This window comes from Xyrauchen texanus, chromosome 3 (assembly GCF_025860055.1).
Source record: "Xyrauchen texanus isolate HMW12.3.18 chromosome 3, RBS_HiC_50CHRs, whole genome shotgun sequence".
Classification (NCBI taxonomy): Eukaryota; Metazoa; Chordata; class Actinopteri; order Cypriniformes; family Catostomidae; genus Xyrauchen; species Xyrauchen texanus.
This window is the reverse complement of record NC_068278.1, coordinates 37,105,807-37,127,665: the sequence shown is the minus strand read 5'-3', so window position 1 is coordinate 37,127,665 and position 21,859 is coordinate 37,105,807. Positions and strand designations below refer to the sequence as shown.

The following is a 21,859-nucleotide window of genomic DNA, read 5'->3' as shown; positions in this document are numbered from 1 at the left end:
CCCCTTTTTGATGTGGTGAAATGAATGTGTCATTATGGGCTGATATCACAGTCTCTTGCACTTCCTGTCTTCTAAAATGGTCTCAACACAAGGCTATGTCTCAGACAATACAAACAATTTACTAGGTTATTTGGGTCCTTCAAGACGTTATAGCAGTGACCACAAAAGCCAATATGGCTAATGTGTTACATCACAGTCGATCAATGCAAATCAATACAAAAAGCCTGTGATGACATACATAATCTCATTGAGTGTTGTTAAGAAATTTGAAGTAACCAAAATGGCTTTGAGCCTTCTTTCTAGGAAGGTCAATGGCACCACATATAATGTTGATGCTTGATAACTACATAAAGTTTATTTTTTACAGTCTAATTAATAAATGGACCTACAGCAGTAAATGATTGCCAAATGAGATTATCCATTCTTGTCCCAATAGATATAACACAAATCAATTTCTATAACTTCAGTTTTTTCTACATAATGGAATAAAATAATTAGGTAATGACAGAAATAAATTTTATTAATAAATATATCAACACAAAACATTATTTTCTGGACATCTTTTCCACTGTAAAATATGTAAAAATAAAATAAAATAAATAGTAATAAATTACATAGATATTATTTTCTTTCACTGAATGCATATTAGTTCAACGACAATCTTTTTGTCCTTTTTCTGCAGATTTTACTCCTAATAGATTTCTGTTCATGAACTGCTTGACTAAGGAGCTCCTGAAGCCGAGACAAGATGATGCATCCATAGGCCTTCTGCTGGAAAATATTTTGTGCAGGGGGAATTCCTGTTGGCCTTTCAGCTGGTTCAGGAGTAAGTATATTTGGCTGCAGCATTTGTAAGAAACAGTACACCCTCAGAGCAAGGTGGCGAACATGTGTAATCATACTGTTAATCCCCTCAGCCACAGGGTTGGTTGGAGGATCTAAGTCTTTCTGTTGCTCCATCACTGTTCTCATGTGCGGCAGGAATTCTTTCAGGTGGGCATAAATGCTCAAGATGCGTGCGGGTAGGCTCTGGCCAGAGATTGTTGATACTGGAACATTGTCCATTTTCATATCACAGATGAGGTCTGTGGAGTCCCCTTGACTTGCTTTCTGAATGAGAGAAGACATGAATAAAGTCAAGGCATAAACCGTGTGAAATAGAAAATAAGAAGAAATAAGAAAAGTAATTTCTTATGACCTGGCACCCACAATTGACTAAAAGGATTTTGTTGAAACTTGTTTTGAGACAAATCTTTTGCATTGTGTTTTTTAATTGTTGATTACTGTAGCTATGCTGTTCAAATTGCTTTATGTGTCTAAACTGTTTAAAAGAAAAGTTACCTAAACATTCAAAAAATTGTACTGTCCTGAACTTTGACCTCGATTGTACTGTCCTTGTTAACGTGCATGGAGGCTATGTCATCCACAAGATTTGGACAACCTTGGACAATTTCTTTGCACAAATGTCCATCATAAGATAAAGGTAGATCTTTGCCCATAAAACTGCATACTGGAGGGGAGACCAAGACAAGTTGTCGGGAAAGTCACAATGTCTGTATCTCAGTAATTATACAGTTTTGGGTCAAAAGTCATATTACTCAAATGCAGTGCGGAATGTCACATTTATGTGGAGCAATGTTTTTAATTTTATTGATAAAAGAAATATCTTTATGCCAAAGCAATGGTTTTGTATTTTTGTATGTTATCTTTAAAATTTTCGCTGAGTCATGAATTGCTTTGTGCTTCATTATTGTTAATAACATTTTCAAAAAAATAAATAAAAATAAATCATTAAATAGCCTATTAGTAACAACTTAGTGACAACTTAACCCATATAGTGTGAGAACATGCCATACTATTGCGGCATGTTGTCACAAGAGAGCAATGCATGTTAAATTACCTATATATAATTTTTTCCCCTGGGCAACAAATGGTGGAAATGTTCATAGTTTTTTGTAGTCAAGACTTTAAGTACTAAGCCTGCAGACATTTACTTTTTAATAAATCGACCTGAAGAAATATTCACTGGAGTAAAAAGTATGACAACTAGTCCCTGTCTCCCATATTTTAGCATTGCCACTGTATTATGCAATTCTGGGTGCTTTCATTAAAAGAAAGGATTTATGTTGCTGTGCAGTTTATTGATGTTTTGCACAAGGACATACAATTAAATACATTTTTATAAGCTAATATTTGTTTTATCCAAATTTTCTTGTGGCCCAAATCTAAAATGAGATATTCTGATAACCAATATGAAGTAAACTCATTTCCACATTTAATTTCTATTCAAGTTCAGTGTATATACTGTCACAGAGCTACATTTACAGTTCCCACATACCCACAGACTCCCACCCACAGACAAAGCAAATCAGTTTTGTCAATGGGAGGAATCACGGCAGTGGATGTGGAAACCACCCAAGCAACTGTTGACCATATTAGGCATACCTTGTCAGAGCATCTCTTTTCCCATACCAATCACAAATAAACTTAGCAATTGAATCACTGAATCTAGATGCCATCTGTGTGGTTCACTTTTGTAATTCATCCAAAAAAGATAATCATATCAAGAGTGTACTTACATATATTTTTAAGAGTTCTGCACTGCTCCAGTTCATAAACTTGGTGAGCTTCAGACTTCTATGAAGAAGATGGCTGCAGTTTTGGGTCCTGCATGATATTGTTGGCTGCATTAACTCAACAGCAATTAAGAAGAGGATAAGAAGGAATATTCCTAAACGAGCAAACAAATAAGCAAACAAAACAAACAAATAAACCAAGAAGAGGTCTAGTTAACAATCAAAACAAGCACCATTAATTCATAAAAAACTCAGATCACAGATAGCACCATGTCTATAGTTTCACACTCTAATTTACTGGGGCCATGTTGAACAGGTGCATTTCTAGTTACATAACTTAATGAGTGCACTCATATGAGTGCATGTAGATCAATCATATGCAACATACTTTCACAAATATGTGTATTTCTTGTATGTGTACTGAAATTGGGTCCCGAATTGAATCACAACCTTAACAAAATGCAATTTTTAACCATAAAGCATGACTGTAAGGTTATGTGTGCAATGTGGTTGCAGTAGGCTACTTACTGAATTTTGTGTGTGATCTCTGAGATAGCCAAATCATGTTACTAACATGACAATTCATTCTCCGTTCACAGACAAAGTTTCAAACTGCATGATCACAACTCTGAAAAAGTTTTTAAAGACTGAAACCACACATTTGTCACTGAAGGAAATGACGCAGCTTTCTGAGGCAACAAGATTTCCCAGAATTTGTTTTCTTTTTGCATCTTCAAATCACATGTAGAATGTGTAATGTTCCCTCCTTCTGTAGATGCCACCCAAACTTCATGTCAGTCCTCCTACGAAGCAGGGTCTATATAGATTGAGCAGGTAATGCTTTTTTTGTCCTTACATCTCCTTTCAAATATGTATATGAGAAAAATGGCAAAAAGATTGTACTGTTGCCTCTCTTGCATTAATAAATACATATTTCTATGTTGCACAATGCCACATGACTCAACATTGGTATCTATATGTCATCTTTATATCTACATGTGCAGATATTTAATTAAAGATTATTATTATTTGACAATAAATGTGAATCATATAAGTACCCCTGCATTATTTGCTATTGTCACCTAGAAACACATTTTGAAATCACCCTTTTAATGACATTTTTAAAACTCTGTTACAATTGTTGTCATGATCAGTTAATCATATTGCTCAAAGTAGAAAGGGAACCACAGTCCAGCACAGCACTCTTCCCCTCAAGCTCTGAAATCTGTGCATGTTGGTTCAACAGGAAGCTGCCTTACAGGAAGGTAGTTTCTCAACATTAGATTTTCACTGTTATCTTCGGATCTTTTTGATGCAAAAAGCACAAATTTTGAAATTTTACTCACTTATCACCATCAAGGAAGGAAGATGACACAGTTTGCTATATTTTTATGTTGATGCACATTAAATCAACTTTTTTGTGATGCAATTTTTTCTTTATTGCTAGAAATGCAGAATGACTTCAGTGGACTGAAACATGCTAATGATGTTACCTATGATCTAAGCTTTATCTCATCCTCTTTTGACCCTGGCCTACAAGGGAAATCCCCAAGCGAAATGTTTAGAACTTACACAAACGTACTGTTACGCTATTCTTAATATGGGCACAACTGATTCCACAGCCACATCTGGAAAAACAAATAAATAAATGTAAAACATGTATAGGCTTATAAAAATAAATGAAATGTCATGTTATGGGTAAGCAGACTGCCTATTTAAGTATAAGTCTGAGGCTGCTCTGGTAATCTGAGTTAGTTTTGGTGTCACAGGGGAAATCAGTGTATTCTCAGCAAAACACATGTAACAGCAAATCAGTACCTGGTACTTTCCACAATTCTTATCAAATGCATGCGCTTCAGGTAAAATATAGAGGAATGAGGATAAACTGGGAGCAGTGTAGTTGCCGTGTTCTCTTTCTCCTTTGTCTATATATTTGTTTTAATAGCCAGAGGCCAATATGTGGCTGTGACAGCCCAGTCCGTCAAACTTCTGAAGTTTGCGGACGACACCTCCCTCATCGGACTCATCTCTGATGGTGACGAGTCCGCTTACAGGTGGGAGGTCGACCACCTGGTGACCTGGTGCAACCAAAACAACCTAGAGCTCAACGCTCTAAAGACAGTGGAGATGGTTGTGGACTTCAGGAAGAACTCAGCCTCACCCGCACCTGCCCCCATTACCCTCTGCGACTCCACAATTGACACTGTGGAGTCTTTCCGCTTCCTGGGAACTATCATCTCCCAGGACCTCAAGTGGGAGCTGAACATCAGCGCCCTCATCAAGCAAGCACAACAGAGGAAGTACTTCCTGCGGCAGCTGAAGAAATTCAACCTGCCAAAGTCAATGATGGTGCACTTCTACACAGCCATCATCGAGTCCATCCTCACTTCCTCCATCACTATCTGGTTCGCTGCTACTACTGCCAAGGACAAGGGAAGACTGCAGCGTGTCATCCAGTCTGCAGAGAAGGTGACTGCCCAGTCCGCCGCTCCAGGACCTGTATGACTCCAGGACCCTGAAGCGTGCTGGAAAGATTGTGGCTGATCTCTCCCACCCTGGCCACAATCTCTTTGAATCACTCCCCTCTGGCAGAAGGCTGAGGTCCATCAGGACAAAAACCTCACGCCACAAGAACAGATTCTTCCCATCCGCCACTTGCCTTATCAACAATGCCCGGGACCCACCCTGACACTCTCCAAACTCCACCTCTGGCTCTACATTTCACTGCACTACTCTGCTCTCTTTAATTTTATACTTAATTTTAATTGATACTGCGTGGACATATTTATATTTATATTTATATTGCTTTATTTTTATTCTTGTTCATATATTTAGAGACTGTGTGAACGCACCTACAACACCACAACAAATTCCTTGTATGCGTAAAAAACGTACTTGGCAATAAAGCTTTTTCTGATTTCTGATTTCTGAAGAACAGCCTAAAGAGGCATCCCCTTCACATGTTTATCTATTATTAAGGTAACACTTTACAGTAAGGTTTCATTTGATAATATGTGTTAACACGAACTGACAATGAACAATATACAGCATTAAGTAATCTTGGTCAATGTTTATTTCAAAATGCACTACATTTTTAAAATCAAACGTTGTTGTCATGTTCTCTGTTGTCTTTTGTTTTTGTGCTTTTATGTTGAAGTTTAGTTTAGTTCCTGTTTCCTGTTTGGTTTTTGTAGTCCTTTGTAGTTTCTTTTTATGATTGGTTTCCCTCTGATTGTTTCTCCTTCCCTGATTGCTTCACCAGGTGTCCCTCATTCCCTTGTTTGTTCCTGTGTGTATTTAAGCCCTGCCTTTTGTTCACTCCTTGTCGATTGTTGAATGTTGTTTAGCCTGGTATGTTTCCCCTGCCCGTGTATTCAGTTTTATGTTTATTTCCCCATTGAGGGTTTTCCTTTGTGTTTATTGGTTTGTCTGTTTAAATAAATTTTGACTGCATTTGGATCCGCATCTCCTCGTCTGCCTTCGCTGCTCATTCGTAACAGAACAATCGACCACCAATGGATCCAGCAGTCCAGCAGGCTAACTACCGGCTGCTCAGCCTGAGGCAAGAAGGCCGACCTATAGAGGACCACGTCCGCGACTTCATTGAACTGGCGAGTGTCGCGGACTTCCCTGAATCCTCCCTTGTGGCCTTCTTCAGGGGTAATCTGGACAGTTCGCTGAAGGAGCGGCTGCCACAAGCGACGCGTGGCTGGACTCTCCGCGACTTCCTGGTGGCGACCCTACTGGTGTGCGACTCACCGCTCTCTGTGGGCGTTGCTGTGAAGGACCCTACCATACCATCCACAGTGGAGTCTCTTCAGCCACCCCCGGCGCCCCCTATAACACCAGCCCCACCTGTCAGCGAACCGACCCCCATGCCAGTCGCGCTCCCAGAACCCACATGGTCCACTTCGTCTGCCCGGAGGAGGGAGAGAAGATGGGCTTCTGCCTCCCGGCCCACGCCTGCCACGGTCAACCAGCCTGAGCCCTCTTCAGCCACGGTCAACCAGCCTGAGCCCTCTTCAGCCACGGTCAACCAGCCTGAGCCCTCTTCAGCCACGGTCAACCAGCCAGAGCCCTTAGCCCCCGATGTCCCTGAGCCAGCGCCTGTAGCCTCGACCGTCCCTGAGCCAGCGCCTGTAGCCTCGACCGTCCCTGAGCCAGCGCCTGTAGCCTCGACCGTCCCTGAGCCAGCGCCTGTAGCCTCGACCGTCCCTGAGCCAGCGCCTGTAGCCTCGACCGTCCCTGAGCCAGCGCCTGTAGCCTCGACCGTCCGTGAGCCAGCGCCTGTAGCCTCGACCATCCTGAGCCAGCGCCTGTAGCCTCGACCGTCCCAGAGCCAGCTCCTCGTAGCCTTCCAGGGCTCCGTGACCCGAGCTTCCAGAGCCTCGACCATCCAAGAGCTTCCAGAGCCACGCCTCGAGCTTCCAGAGCCAGCTCCTCCCGAGCCTTCCAGGGCTCCGCCTCCCGAGCTTTCCAGAGCCCCGCCTCCCGAGCTTTCCAGAGCCCCGCCTCCCGAGCTTTCCAGAGCCCCGCCTCCCGAGCTTTCCAGAGCCCCGCCTCCCGAGCTTTCCAGAGCCCCGCCTCCCGAGCTTTCCAGAGCCCCGCCTCTCCAGTCTCTCGAGCCTTCCAGGGCTCCACCTCTCAAGCCTCTCGAGCCTTCCAGGGCTCCGTCACTCAAGTCTCTCGAGCCTCCCAGGGCTCCGCCTCTAGAGTCCCTTACGGCGCCACCTTCCTCAACCCCGTCTCCTAGGTCTTCCAGGGCTCCGCCTCCAGAATTTCCCGAGCCTTCCACAGCTCCGCCTCCCGAGCCCCCTTCGGCTCAGCCTCCTGCGGCTCGCCTCCCTCGGCTCCGCCTCCCGAGCCTCCGACGGCTCCGCCTCTCGAGCCACCCGAGCCTCCGACGGCTCCGCCTCTCGAGCCACCCGAGCCTCCTAAGGCACCGCCCTCAGAGCCTCCTAAGGCCCCGCCTCCCGAGCCTCCTAAGGCCCCGCCTCCCGAGCCTCCTAAGGCTCCGCCTCCCGAGCCTCCTAAGGCTCCGCCTCCCGAGCCTCCTACGGCTCTGCCCCCAGAGATTCCAGAGCCTTCCTGGTCTCCGCTCCTAAAGCCTCCTATGGCGCCTCAGAGGCCCTCCTTGGCTCCGCCTCACGTGGCTCCGCCGGCTTCCCCAGTGGCCACTCCTCCTCCCAGGCCCCCTGAACCGGTCCTTGCCCCATGGCCATCTCCTAGGCCACCAAAACCGGCCTCTGTCCTGTGGCCACCTCCCAGGTCCCCTGATCCGGCCCTTGCCCCACGGCCATCTCCTAGGCCACCAAAACCGGTCTCTGTCCTGTGGCCTCCTCCTAGGCCCCCTGAGCCGGCCCTTGCCTTATGGCCAGCCCCCGGGCCATCTAAACCTGCCCCTGCCCGGTCGATACCTCCCAGGCCCCCTGAACCGGTCCCTGCCCGGTTGATGCCTCCCAGACCTCCTAAACCTGTCCCTTTGTGCCCCCCGGGACTGCCTAATTGGCCCTGTGGACTGTCTCATTTCCCCTTGTGCCCCCGTGGACTGTCTCATTTCCCCTTGTGCCCCCGTGGACTGTCTCATTTCCCCTTGTGCCCCCGTGGACTGTCTCATTTCCCCTTGTGCCCCCGTGGACTGCCTAATTGCCCCTTGTGCCCCCATGGACTGCCTGTCTGCTCCCTGTGCCCCCTTGGACCGCCTTATTGCCCTCTGTACCTCCTTGGACTGCCCGCCTGCCCCTTGTGCCCCCTTGGACTTCCTGCCTGCCCCTGCCCCTTGGACTTCCTGCCTGCCCCTGGTGCCCTCATTTTGTTTTTTGTGGGCTTTTTTGTCTTTTTTTTTGTGCTTTGGGATCGTCTGGAATCCGATCCTTTTGGGGGGGGGGGGGTTCTGTCATGTTCTCTGTTGTCTTTTGTTTTTGTGCTTTTATGTTGAAGTTTAGTTTAGTTCCTGTTTCCTGTTTGGTTTTTGTAGTCCTTTTTGTAGTTTCTTTTTATGATTGGTTTCCCTCTGATTGTTTCTCCTTCCCTGATTGCTTCACCAGGTGTCCCTCATTCCCTTGTTTGTTCCTGTGTGTATTTAAGCCCTGCCTTTTGTTCACTCCTTGTCGATTGTTGAATGTTATTTAGCCTGGTATGTATCCCCTGCCCGTGTATTCAGTTTTATGTTTATTTCCCCATTGAGGGTTTTCCTTTGTGTTTATTGGTTTGTCTGTTTAAATAAAGTTTGACTGCATTTGGATCCGCATCTCCTCGTCTGCCTTCGCTGCTCATTCGTAACAGTTGTATATGTTAACACTGTTTAATGCACTATGAACTAACATGAACTAACAATTACCAATTGTCTTTTTACTGTATTATTGTTCATGATACCTAATCCATTAACTAAATGTTAACAAATAGAAAGTTTTTGTCAAATGTTACCATTATTACAATTTCAATAAATTCTTTGGAACTTTGACTGTGCTAATTCTGCAGCATTAGTGCTTTTACGTATCAAACATGTCTGCACCTTTTATATCTGGGGCAAAAAGATTAAATACACTTTCTCTTAACCTTTAAACCACACAGGAAATGCTTTACTTGAGAGACTGATGAAATCCCCCAGTCTCCATTATGTATTTCTCATAATTATAAATATACCTCTTTAGAAGTCTTGATCTAAGATAACCTCAAAATTCACGTGGAATCTGATACTGTTGTAATTGAGCAAAGAATGAGGACACTTGCCAAATAAACAGACAAATACAGAAGCATATGTTTTGATGAACCACCGACATATCATATTTCAATAAGGTGATATATTTTGATAATGCTCATGAACTAAAAGAAAAAAGAAAATATTACAGTTCACGTGGTAAGAGTGCTACAAAGGGTAGCTATAGAAGACTGTAGAATAAGGTGCCGTTCAGACCGAACACCGCGCAACGAATGTAACAGAACGCAGGTGTCTCGAGACGCGTTTTTAACCGCTGAAGTTCTTTTAACATAACACGGCGCATAAAAACGATCCAAAACGTGTTGATATTTTTACATAAGGCAACGGACGAACAAAAAACACGTTCGGTGTGAATGGCCCCTAAGTTTCTCTCTCTCTCTCTCTCTCTCTCTCTCTCTCTCACTCACACACACACACACACACACACACACACACACACACAGTCAATAGGCATTGCGTAACTCACTCTATCCCACCGGATCTGTTTGCTTCCTCCTCCTCCTCCTCCTCCTCCTCTTCCTTCTCAGGAAGTGCAGCCGCTAGTAGGCTGAAGAGAGACTCCTGACTCCCGCTCTTCCATCGCGATGCCCTGCCCGTTCTTGCAGGAACCTGTGAGCATCATACGCCAGTAACAGATGGTCGGCGAAAAGGATGCGCTGGAAGCAGGCGACTTTGTGCGGGCAGCAGGGAGACGCAGCGGCATCATCCTCGGCATCAGCAGCAGCAGCAGCAGCAGGGCGCTCGGTTAGCTCACCCCCCCACTCACTTCGTCTTTTCCTCCCCCCTGCAGAAGCATGCTTGCGTGAGGGATGAGGCTGGAGACAGGGACATCAGGCCAGAGCTGCGGCCTTCTTCTTCTCACAAGAGCCGGGCTCGCCATCATCGCATCAGCAGAATCCGCCAACGCTTTACCATCAGCAGATCAGCATCTTTGGTAGGCAGCCTTTCTCTCCGCGTCTCCTCTCCGTTTTTGCATAAAAAATGCAGGCCTGCCATGCTCATCCACTCAACCCCACATCAGTAGCCATGGCAACCACATTCTGTTAATAAGCCCCCCCCATGTCTTTCTGTCTCCTTAGCGCGGGTTAATTTTCTACTAGTGTGAACATTACTGAGACATCTTAAAAAGGCTTCTTTTTTATTGCTGTATAAAAAGCATTCCTTTTGTTGTGATTGAGCAGTATTTTCTTGAACTGTGCGTGATGTACATGCTTTTTTCTTCTTTTTTTTAGAATGCAGGCTATGTGAATCCGCATTTAATCTAACCTAGTACATCATTAAAATAACATATTTGCCTTAATTTTGCATATTAATTATTCAAAATTATGGAGTCGAAATACAATAGCCTTTATTTCACTGAAACCCATTGTATTCACCACATCAGTTGACCAGCTCTGAATTTCTCTTCAATAAAAAGGGATGTGCACTGGGTACTAATGTAACATTTTTTTGCCCACAAGCCTCAGTGGCCCATGAATGCCCAACTTAGATTTTATTTTACCAGTAACTTTTATGTTTCATAAACTGTATAGATTAAATGTTTTTTTCTACTACATATAGTATACAGTATAAAGTAGAAATGTACATATTTAGAGCATAAAATATACATGAGAACATATATAACACATAATAATACCATAATAGTATTATTATCATAATGATACATTTGCAAAATACACATAGAAGCTAAAAAGGTGACAAGCACAGAAGAGAATATTCTTGTTCAAGCATAATTTCTGAGGCTGTACTGTATTATTATGACTACACATGAACATTCACCAGAAGTCCCAGTGTTGCTACATGCCCTTTGCTCTGTAAGGTAAAATCTACTGCAACAAATATCTGGAATTATAATGACAAAATACAATGAACCTGCAAAGTTGCGTTTACAATGTAAAACACAAACTGCTTCATGGAAATAAAGCTAAGCGCCTCCTGAGATGGTCAGAGATCTTTTGGAGCATTCACATAACACTATTTTTGCAAACTTCACTCGACTGACATACAGAGAAGAGTGAAAACTCTTCACACGCATGAGTGGCAGAGCACCACTGAACCTCTAAAAACAAAGTGAATCACACACGCTTTTCTTTTGTCTGTTCTTCAAAATATAATCAGGTGTGTTTAATTCAAGCGCAAGTCTGTGTGTATAAAGGCATTTCTTTATATATGTCACTTCGAGACATCTTATTGGTCTCCTGCCAAAGTAGCGTGCACCGGGCAAATGACCAAAATTACCTGTGTGGTGTATGCTAATTTAATATCCTCTTTGTGAAGCATAATTAATAGCAGAGCCAGATCTAGTGTGGTGCTGGGGTGGTCTTTGCGCCCCCATGGCACTATCAGTATGGAATACATACATGTGCACCAGAAATGCTACTGTAGTATGCACTTATTATTGCTTAATGACCAATTTTAATTTATACAACCATTATAGAAATATTATATTAGTAAAAATATGCATATTCCAGTTTAAAGTTTTATGAATTAATAATGAAAATTATATTTCATACAGGATCTAATTACTTTAACGCAGGGGTGCCCAATACGTCGATCGCGATCTACCAGTGCTGGTAGATCGCACAAAATTTTAATGTACTTTCGTTAAATTTTAATAAAAATAAATATAATGTCTTTCCTTCTTTTAGTTTCTGTCTGACTTGCACTTGACGAGTAAATATTGACCAGGCGAGGTTTCGTTTATTCAGTTGCCATGACAACTAGGTTTGCGCATACTCGCCTTCCAAGGACTTCTGAGAACAGAGCGCGAAATTGAGATGCTACTGCCCGGATTAGGCAAAACTGAATGGAATCAGACAGGTAAATGCCCTGGCTATTGTAATCTATTGTGCTGTAGGTGTTAAGGGTTTAGTTTTAAAACTGAACGATATCAACATTGAAAATTATTATATATTTTCTTATTAATTAGAAGATGCATTCCATGTAGGGATACATGCAGCTAGTCCCAACAAACATTTTCTTATTTTAAATGAAACTGTGATTTTTAAGTTGGTAGATCTTATTGAGTTGGTCATTTAAAAGTAGATCATCACACAAAAAAGTGTGGGCACCCCTGCTTTAATGTATAGGTATTGCATATCTATAATGTTCATTATAACTGATAACAATGCTGATAGATAAAATTGTATATCTAATAGAATTGTTGCAGATTTCTAAATGTAGGTTTAGTATCTAAAAGTACCTCTAAACATACAGTACCTCTTGAATTGTGGGTTAGAGGGAAAAAACTAATAATTTTCCATTGTATTTGCCACAACACACTGTGTCTGTGTGCAGGTCAGTGGGCAGATCCAGGAGCATGAGCAGGAAGCTGTGTGGCGCGAGCAGATGTCAGGGTATAAGCGCATGCAACGGCAGCACCAGAAGCAGCTGATTGCCCTGGAAAACAGGCTTAAGGCCGAGATGGATGAGCACAAGCTCCGGCTGCAGAAGGAAGTGGAGACCCAGGCCAATAACACCTACATTGAACTGGAAAGGCTGGCCAAGAAGCAAGCTGCTCAACTGGACAAGGAGGTGTGTGGTCCTACTTTACACCAGGGTCGGCGCTATGGGGAGTCTAGTATGTGCATTGCCCTCTCAGATTTTTCACCCTGCCCTCTCAAGTGCAAATTATTTTTACCTGCAGGATATCCTCGTGTTATCAATCGAGAAAATACATTTTTGAAAATACAGAATTCGGTTATTTCAGCTTACTTTCTGTGAATTATAGATAAAAAGTCATATGAGGAAGTGTAGCTAATGTGTTAGTCTGTCAGTAACATTTTTGCTAAGAGTTCAGGCTAAGGGGACCTGGGCTCAAATCAAATAGCATACAATACATGATGTGTCACAACATAAGCATACAGAATAGAGTAAATAGCCAATGAATTCCAATGATATATAGGTCCTATTGTATATCATCTGCAAACAGTAATTGAAACATTAAACAGTAGTGGTTATTATACAGTAAAATAGAGAGTCTGTTAAGGCTACCTTGTTACTGTTCTCAAACTACCGCTCCCCAACAGACACACTTCACTCTGCAAAAATACAGCACATCATGATCTTGCAAAATGTAAATTTCTTTAAAAGATGACTTCCTTCAACACATATATATATAAAAAGATAAAAAAAAGATATATATATATATATATATATATATATATATATATATATATATATATATATATATATATATATATATATATATATGCCCAGCCAACTCCTAACCAGTGAACTTTTTGTAATACTCTTCCTCCCCTTCTACTTTAGACAATTAAACTTTGTGGTAAATATTGCAATACCGTTTTTTATTTTGCCCCTCAAAAGATAAGGGCCTCGGCAGCTGAGGAGAAGAGAATCCAGCAACAGATCCTGGTCCAGCAGAAGAAGGAGCTGACCACCTTCTTGGACACACAGAAAAAGCAGTACAGACTATGCAGAGAAAGGATGAAAGAGGTGGGACTAAAGATAAGTCTTTCATATTACCTGTAATAGGTGGTGGCCTTTGCCCCTTATGACCAATGGTTGCTGGTTCAATACACACAAGGAACAAGCTATGAACTATCTCCATTGTGTCCTTGGTGCATTTTGGATTAAAAAGCATTACTTACTCTCACTGAGCACTTTATTAGTAACACTATGTCTTAATGAAATGCCTGATGTGGTTTTCTGCCATTGTAGCCCATACGCCTTAATGTTCGACGTGTTCTGAGATGCTATTCTGCTCACTACAATTGAATAGAATGGTTATCTGAGTTATCTTAGCCCTTCTATTAGCTTGAACCAGTCTGTTCATTCTCCTTTGACCACTCTCATCAACAAAGCAGAACTGCCGTTTACTGGATGTTTTTTGCTTTTGGCACCATTCTGTGTAAACTGTAGGGACTGTTGTGCATGAAAATCCCAGGAGATCAGCGGTTACAGAAATAATCAAACCAGCCTGTCTTGCAACAACAATCATGCCACGGTCGAAATCACTGAGATCCAACTGCTGCCACACGGTTGGCTGATTAGATAATCACATGAATAAGTAGGTGTACAGGTCTTCCTAATAAAGTGCTCAGTAAGTGTATAATGCTCAATGATTATATTTGATTCACATTTTTTGTCCATTCTCAATTCATTGTGAGTGAATGTTTTGATGTTGCTCTTTATACATTAGGAAATGAATGAAGACTCCGACACACCAAAAGAGGAGAAACAGGAGCGCTTGTCATGGCATAAGGAAACAATGCAGCGCTCCCAGGCGGAGGAGGAGGACCAGCTGTTGAACCAGCAAAGACTGGTTTATGAAAGGAGCTGCCGTGCTCTGAAAAGGAGAAGCCTGATCAAAAAGCACGAATTTGAACAAGAGCAAATACGGGAGGCAAGAAATAAAATGCGTCAACACTAAGAATGTCTCAAGCACGTTGTTTTTATCTTGGGAATTTAGGGGTTTCACTTAGACATTGAATTATAGTGATTTCCAGGTTATTTTTTAAATAAATAAATAAACCAATAGATAAATGGAACAAAATAATATAACAAAACTGTGCATAAAGACTGAAATGTAACAGGTGAAAACAATGTAGAGCATTCACACAATTGTGGTACTGGCTTTGGTCTGGAGTCCATCTCTTCCTGTGCATTATAAGTCCTCAAAGTTACTTAAGAGTTTTCATAATAGTGCAATTTACACTTATCCTATTTGGACACTGAAATTTTTGTTAATGTCACACAAACTATTGAAATATGAATCATACATTAACTGCTCTTTCTGTTAAAAAGGAGCTTAACAAGAAAAAGACACAAAAAGAAATGGAGCATGCCTTGATGATCAGACAGGATGAGTCCACCCAGGACCTGGAGCGGCGCCAACTACAGATCTTACAAAGGCTACGCTTTGAGCTGATGCGCCACCAGCACCAAACAGAATTGGAGAACCAGGAAGAGTACAACAATCGACGGCAGAGGGAGCTACACAGAAAGCATGCTTTGGAACGCCGACAACAGCCCAGGAACCTTAAGGTAAACAGCACAAGCTTGTAATGAGAGGTAGAACCAAACTAGGGATGTTTGTTAGGTTAGTTTTTTATACAAAAAACAAAACAAAAACGATAGCAGTGTAAAGTATTGGATGTACAATTCAATAATTTTACTGTACCTTAAATATGTTTTTATGTTTAACAGTCAAAGTACACCCAATAATAGACAAAAAGCACAATTTGGAGAAAGAAATCATATGAAGTCCTCAATGCTCTACCTAACCATTGCATGATGCATTGTAAAGGATTCTTATTAATCTCCTCTTCTTAAAGACATTGGAAATGCAGATCAAAAAGCAATTCCAAGATACCTGTAAGGTGCAAAACAAGCAGTACAAAGCTCTGAGGAACCATCAGTTGGAGGTCACCCCCAAGAGTGACCACAAAGTCATCCTGAAGTCTCTGAAGGAGGAGCAGACCCGCAAGCTTGCACAGCTGGCAGAACAATACGAGCAAAGCATTCATGAGATGATGGCCTCTCAATCGGTAAGGGGCTTCTACACTTGCACCAGAAAGAAAATGGTGCCTCTAGTGGTAAAACTTAAAAATTTGTGCTTAGAGGGGGTCAGTTCATATCCTAGGTTAGTGGTCATAAACTGGACCCCTGATAAATGTGTTGTAACACTTACCGCTGTGTCACAAATGACACACAATACACTATGCACTTACACAATACACTATGCACTCAGCCATGTAGTGTGTGAATTTTTTAAAGGTTAATAAAATCCCAAATCGAACACTTAAAGTTTTTTACTACATGGAAGCATTCACCGTTTAAGAGCTGACGGAAGTGACATTTCAAACGCATGCAATGTGTTGCCACTAACTTTAGCGCGTTAGCCAACCTCGGTTCAACACATGTATCTCAAACAATGTACAAGTTCACAAAGTGTGGTGACATATTAACACAGTGTGGTGTGATGGTAAAGCTTTCAATTTACATTTATAAGGTGCTTTCTTCACTGAAGTTTCGCTAGCTAATACATTTTCCATATTTTACAATAGTTTTGTCTTCTTATGCTTCTCACTACTTATGCTAAAAAATTGCATTGAATAGTGCAGAATTGTGTGGTTTGGGACGCTCTTTAAGTTTCACAGTTTAATTAGGTTTGTTAGTTTAGAGTTGGTGCAAGAATATTCAATCAGGTTCTCTGGAATTTGATTTCAATTCCTGTCCAAATAGAGGTGATGTGCTTTAAATAAGCTACAAAGAAGGGCAATAATGTTGATCCGGGATGCAGTTTATTTGTTCTTCTCAAACAAACAGACAAAAAGCCTACTTTTTCATAATTCCCTTACCTCCCAAAAAACTCTTCAAAAAGCAGCGGCCGGAATGAGTTGTTCGAGAGATTTTCAGCTAGTGGCACTGCTAGGAACGGCTCATTTAGGATTTGCAAACTGAATTGTCAAGCACAATCTAACCAACTTGGCAAAGAAAAGTTATTTATGGAATTAATCAATTGCCATCATTAAGTTTTTATTTGCAGTGCTCCCACATACATTTTCAAGTGTCATTATCATTAATCCAAAAATAAATCTTAAATTACCACTTATACTGTATATGTGTCATTGTTATACAGAACAACAACAAAAAAAAAACTGTTCAGCATCGTCTACAGTATAGTAAGCCTCTTCTGTGTTTTGGGTAGTAATTGCAGCATGCCACTCTCTCAGTTACGCTTAGATGAAGAGCAGGAGGCCGAATGCCAGGCATTAAGGCAGCAGCTACATCAGGAGATGGAGCTCCTTGATGCCTACCAGAACAAAACTAGGGCGCAGATGGAGGCCCAACATGAGCGTGAGGTGCAGAAGTTGGAACAGAAGGTGTCCTTGCGTCGGGCTCATTTGGAACAGAAAGTGGGTTTTAAAAAAAAAAATTATAAATCTTTATAATTGATAGGTTAGATTTATAGGCCCATGTACTGGTCGCTTGATATACCAACATGATAGTGCAACTAGCTATTAAAAATAAGAAATCCTGTCTGAAATACTTAGCGAAATATCTATCCAAAACTATGACTATAGGTACAGGCCTATAAATGTCTCTATTTTGTTTACAGATTGAAGAAGAGCTGGCCTCACTTCATAAGGAACGGACTGAAAAAATCAAGCATTTATTTGAGCGTCAAGAGCGAGAACTGGAAATGTTTGATTCAGAGAGTGTGCGGCTAGGATTCGGAAGCTTGGCCTCATTTGACTTTCCCAAGGAAGAGGCCAGATGATCCAAAAGAGGTTTAAGGGACCGTTTTACACTGATGTCTTTGGACATGTTGTGCCTGTACTGTCCCTGATTGTTGGATTTACTATGATCACCCCAACAGTGGCCATATTGGATCAGTATCTTATAACTCATATCAGCTGTGAGAACTTCACTGCGATTCTGAGAGGAGAAGCTAAACAGCCACAGACACAAATGGTTTAGTAGTGCATCACTGAGCTCATAAACCAAGAGGAAATATCTAAACAAACTGACCTTTTCTCCATGCCATTGTCCAACTTTTGGTATTACATTAGTAATTCAGGATATTTTAGGAAAAGTAAGCACTTTGATATGTTAAATATGATCCCATCGTGTAAGGTGGATATGAAGTGTGAAATGCCTTTGGTGTCATCGAAGGACATTGCTACTGTAGAATGTGTCCTGAGTCTTCACCGTGGCTATTAGCTGTTTTATATGTATCACAGAGAATGTGAAAACTGTTGATGAAATCTTTACACAGAAGCAGCTTTTAAAGCAGTGTCTGATTTTAAAATAAGGTGAAATAATTAAGAGGATTTAATTCATATTTCATAATGTGGAACCTGAGCTTTATTTCATTTTTATTTAGAAAAAAAACCTAACAAATAAATAAATAAATAAACAAGAAAAATGTATTCATTGTTCAGTATCCGAAATTAATTGGCATTAGTTTTATCAGGATGTGGATTTATTACATTGAATCAGTTCTGTCAGAGTTACTGGTATTATTGCATGCACTTTAAAAGACAAATTCAGGTTGTGAAGTGGAGCATGAATCTGTCAGAGATTTTAGCCTTGTACAAATAAAAGTGTTCATAGTAGTTTTGTTTTCATGGCTATTGATACTGAACACAAGCTTTATCTTTTATATATATAAATATCCACCAAATTACCAAATGCCTTTAAGTTATGTTGATGAATGTTTTGGTTTTCCTTATTTTGCAGTTTGTTGAATTGTGATTCATTCAATGTGGACTTCTCACTGCTCTTGTACAGGGAAAATGTTGCAATTTGTGTTGTAAAATATTTTATATAAATATTTGTATATGATAACCTAAATAAGGTTTACAAATGTATTGGTTAATCATTGCCAACAAAAATCTATTTAACTCTTATTTAGTGAAGGCAGAGGAATGCTTATTTTTGTAAGTAAATTAGAAAGAATAGATGGTTTAACTTATATTCTCATGCATCATGTGACAGCCTACATGTCTGGTGGAGCTATAATGCTAAGGCATTTGTGTAACCGAGTTCATGGCTTGCTGTCATTGAAGAAAGACACCACGCCAGCAACTAGCAAAAGGGGTTCCGTTGTTTCTTAATTCACAAAAATATGTATTTTACAGGCAGATTTGTGGTGTGTAATAAAAAATTATTTGGGCCTGACTACTATCTTTTACAAGCCCTGACCCTTACCCTCATTATTCAAAAGTGTCTCATAATGTTTTATCAGTGAAAATCAGGATGACAATGCAAAGTGATTTCCTGTTACTGTCATTTAGGGCCTCTTCTCAAACAAAGCCATTGTTAAACTGTCATTGCACAACTGATGTGATGTTTTAACAAATAAAAACAATGAAGTTTTGATTGGCTAATGGCATGCTGGAAAATATTCATCAGTTTTGTTAAAAGTAATAAGATTGATGGTATGGCATTTTTTTGTAATTTAGTTTGGTTGTTGTTAAAGCATATTTATCTTTTCACAAATTAAGACAATCAAATATAAATTGATATGGTAAATACTCTTAGTTAAGTCATTGGTAAGCCTTTGGCAAGGACATTTATTATGCCTGATAGGCTCTTCAACTTTTTGAACCATGATGACCGATTGTTGACTGAAGTTAGAAACCTTAGTTGTGACCATGGGTAAAAAAAAAAAATATTTTCTAATTAATTCACTTGTGAATTAATTGTACAACCCTGCATAATTTATTGCACATTTGCCCCCTTTGAAACAAATCATCTGACATATAGCCTCTCTATTGACCACAAGATGGTGACATTCCTTTAATTAGTGGTTCTCAACTTATTTTGACTCCAAGGTCCCCCAATATTCAAGACAACATCCACACTATTTGGTTTTTGTTTGAAAACTCAATCTTTCATCCAAAGTATTCAAATTAAACCTTTATATGAACAGAATCTAGGTGTACCAAAATATTAAAGTAATTGTGAATAATCTTATGATTCCAGATGTTTAAGTATGTTATTTAATAAAACAACAGGGAGTTGCATTAAAATAAGATGTAGTACATCTTGATTCTATCAGTTTTTAACATTTCAATAAAGTAAAATTATTATTAATTCAAGTCATCTTGGGGCCCCGTTAGAAGTCTGCTGAGAACCCCAGTGAGCTTTGGCAGCCTGGTTGAGAACCACTGCCTTATATATACATACAGTGTATTCAGAAAGTATACAGAGTCTTTACATTTTTTTTTTCACATCTTGATATGTTGCAGCCTTATGCTAAAATGCTTTAATATTTTTTCACATCAATCTACACTCCATACCCCATTATGACAAAGCAAAAACCTGATTTTTGATAACTTGAAAATTAAATATCAGGTGTATTCAGACCCTTTGCTATGACACTTGAAATTTAGCTCAGGTTCATCCCATTTCTCTGGATAATCTTTGAGATGTTTCTACACTTTGAGTCCACCGGTGGCAAATTCAATTGATTGGACATGATTTGGAAAGGCACACACCTGTCTATATAAAGTCTCACAGCTGAAAATGCATATCAGAGCAAAAACCAAGCCATGAGGAAAAGGAACTGCCTGCAGAGCTCAGAGAGAATTACAATTACAGTAGACGGTTGACAATTCTACCGATAGTGACTTTACTTTGGACAGTGACTCTAATGCTCCTATATTAAATAATTTTTTAGGACAACGAACTCCACCAAAAAAAAAAAAAAAAAACAGGAAAGAAGAAATGTCGAAGAGGGTCTAGGACATCAAAAAAGCCAACAACGGCCATGGATGAGGAGCTTCTCAAGGAGACGGAAATCAGCATTTCTTTCAAAGTATTGTCTGATGATCAAATCAGAGTTTTGTCAAAAGGATTATCATTTGTTCCTACATGTGGTGTAAATTCTTTTGGCCTAAAAGTACTTCTTCAAATGTTTTAGGAAAATTTAATTACGACATTTCTTTTCTAAATCTGTTTTGACTAATGTTTCCCAACTAGCCACACCTTTTAGATCTAAAAGTAAATTTTGTCCAAATGTTTCTAACCATTCCATTAATATTTTTTGTCGTATGGTGGAACAAGACGTCATGAACACATGTGCACCTTTACGTTCTAAATTTCCTCACAATTTATTGACTAGTGAGAAAAAAATCTTTAATTGAACTGATGAATAACCCCAATATCATTATTAAACCTGCGGATAAAGGAGGGGCCATTATGGTTTAAAATATGGAAAAATACAGACAAGAGATTCTCTCACAAATACCAGGTTTTACAAAAAACTTCCAAATGACCCTACCAGTACTTATCAGTCTGTGGTTCTCTTACGAGAGGTTCTCTCGTATTGCGTAAGCTAGCTTACGCTACAGGAAAGATTCATCTTTTCTGAGATATTGAAGCCAAAAAATTATCCTTAATTTTTGTATCCATTGTCAACGCAGTGCGGCAGCTGCAGACCTTGAGCGAGCTAGCTAGCGAACTCATAGGTTGCTCTGCGGCAACTGCTGCAGCCTATAGACGAGCTTGGGCGAACTCGCATCCAATGAGAGACGTCCGCGCGCTCACTGCATCAAAGCCCGCCAAAATGGGCGTGACTAGAGTGCATATAAGCGTAGTTCGTAGGCTGGAACCCTGATTTTCATCTCTTCAGCGAAGCTCTCCGCATCGCTGACCTGGAAGCCGCGTCGCCGTTTGAGGGGCATCTAGCAAGCGTGGACAGCGCTAGAAGAAGCCGGCCGTCTCAGCCACCTTCAGCCATCCTGCGAAGCTACGCCATCCGACGACGTATCCTTTTATTCAGCAAGCTAGTTCTCACGAACTATTCACAAAAGAGTACGAGCGTCTTTTTCAAGATGCCTCGCTCCACTTGCGCCTCATGTCGCGCCCTTCTCAGCACAGGAGACCGCCACATCATCTGCGCTCTCTGCCTGGGACTGGGGCACGCAGAGCTCGCCCTCACTGAGGGCGGATGCGATTTCTGCGAGGAGCTACCGATGTCGACCCCGCGGGCTCGACTCGGCGGTCAAAGCAGAAACCGCCGCCGCTTTACCCTCAGCCACGCGAGGAAGAAGCGCCGCTCACAAAGGCTGCCGGAAACTGTGGT

The 21,859-nt window shown here is 41.1% G+C and overlaps 2 protein-coding genes across 2 annotated transcripts; one reads left to right on the top strand and one right to left on the bottom strand.

Moving 5' to 3' along the window:
• Positions 1-371: 371 nt before the first annotated feature.
• Positions 372-3,162, bottom strand: LOC127633612 (uncharacterized). Its single transcript, XM_052112837.1, has 3 exons — positions 3,105-3,162; positions 2,580-2,731; positions 372-1,110 (listed from the first exon to the last, which is right to left on the bottom strand). The coding sequence occupies exons 1-3, from the start codon at positions 3,160-3,162 to the stop codon at positions 646-648; spliced, it is 675 nt and encodes a 224-aa protein (XP_051968797.1). The 3' UTR covers positions 372-645.
• A 6,732-nt stretch (positions 3,163-9,894) lies between these two features.
• LOC127628551 (serine/threonine-protein kinase TAO3-like) lies at positions 9,895-19,098 on the top strand. The gene is made up of 8 exons (XM_052105341.1): positions 9,895-10,231; positions 12,595-12,831; positions 13,627-13,755; positions 14,462-14,665; positions 15,067-15,306; positions 15,597-15,809; positions 16,998-17,180; positions 17,384-19,098. The coding sequence occupies exons 2-8, from the start codon at positions 12,646-12,648 to the stop codon at positions 17,543-17,545; spliced, it is 1,317 nt and encodes a 438-aa protein (XP_051961301.1). The 5' UTR covers positions 9,895-10,231; positions 12,595-12,645; the 3' UTR covers positions 17,546-19,098.
• Positions 19,099-21,859: the final 2,761 nt, after the last annotated feature.

Bases quoted from the DNA above. Each gene is read 5' to 3' on its own strand.
- LOC127633612 (XM_052112837.1), bottom strand. From the start codon at position 3,162: ATGAATTGTCATGTTAGTAACATGATTTGGCTATCTCAGAGATCACAC. The intron at 2,732-3,104 runs GTAAGTAGCCTA...TTGCTCGTTTAG, and splicing joins GAGATCACACACAAAATTCA to GAATATTCCTTCTTATCCTC. The intron at 1,111-2,579 runs GTAAGTACACTC...TCTCTCATTCAG, and splicing joins CAGAACTCTTAAAAATATAT to AAAGCAAGTCAAGGGGACTC.
- LOC127628551 (XM_052105341.1), top strand. From the start codon at position 12,646: ATGTCAGGGTATAAGCGCATGCAACGGCAGCACCAGAAGCAGCTGATT. The intron at 13,756-14,461 runs GTGGGACTAAAG...TTTATACATTAG, and splicing joins GCAGAGAAAGGATGAAAGAG to GAAATGAATGAAGACTCCGA. The intron at 15,810-16,997 runs GTAAGGGGCTTC...CCACTCTCTCAG, and splicing joins AGATGATGGCCTCTCAATCG to TTACGCTTAGATGAAGAGCA.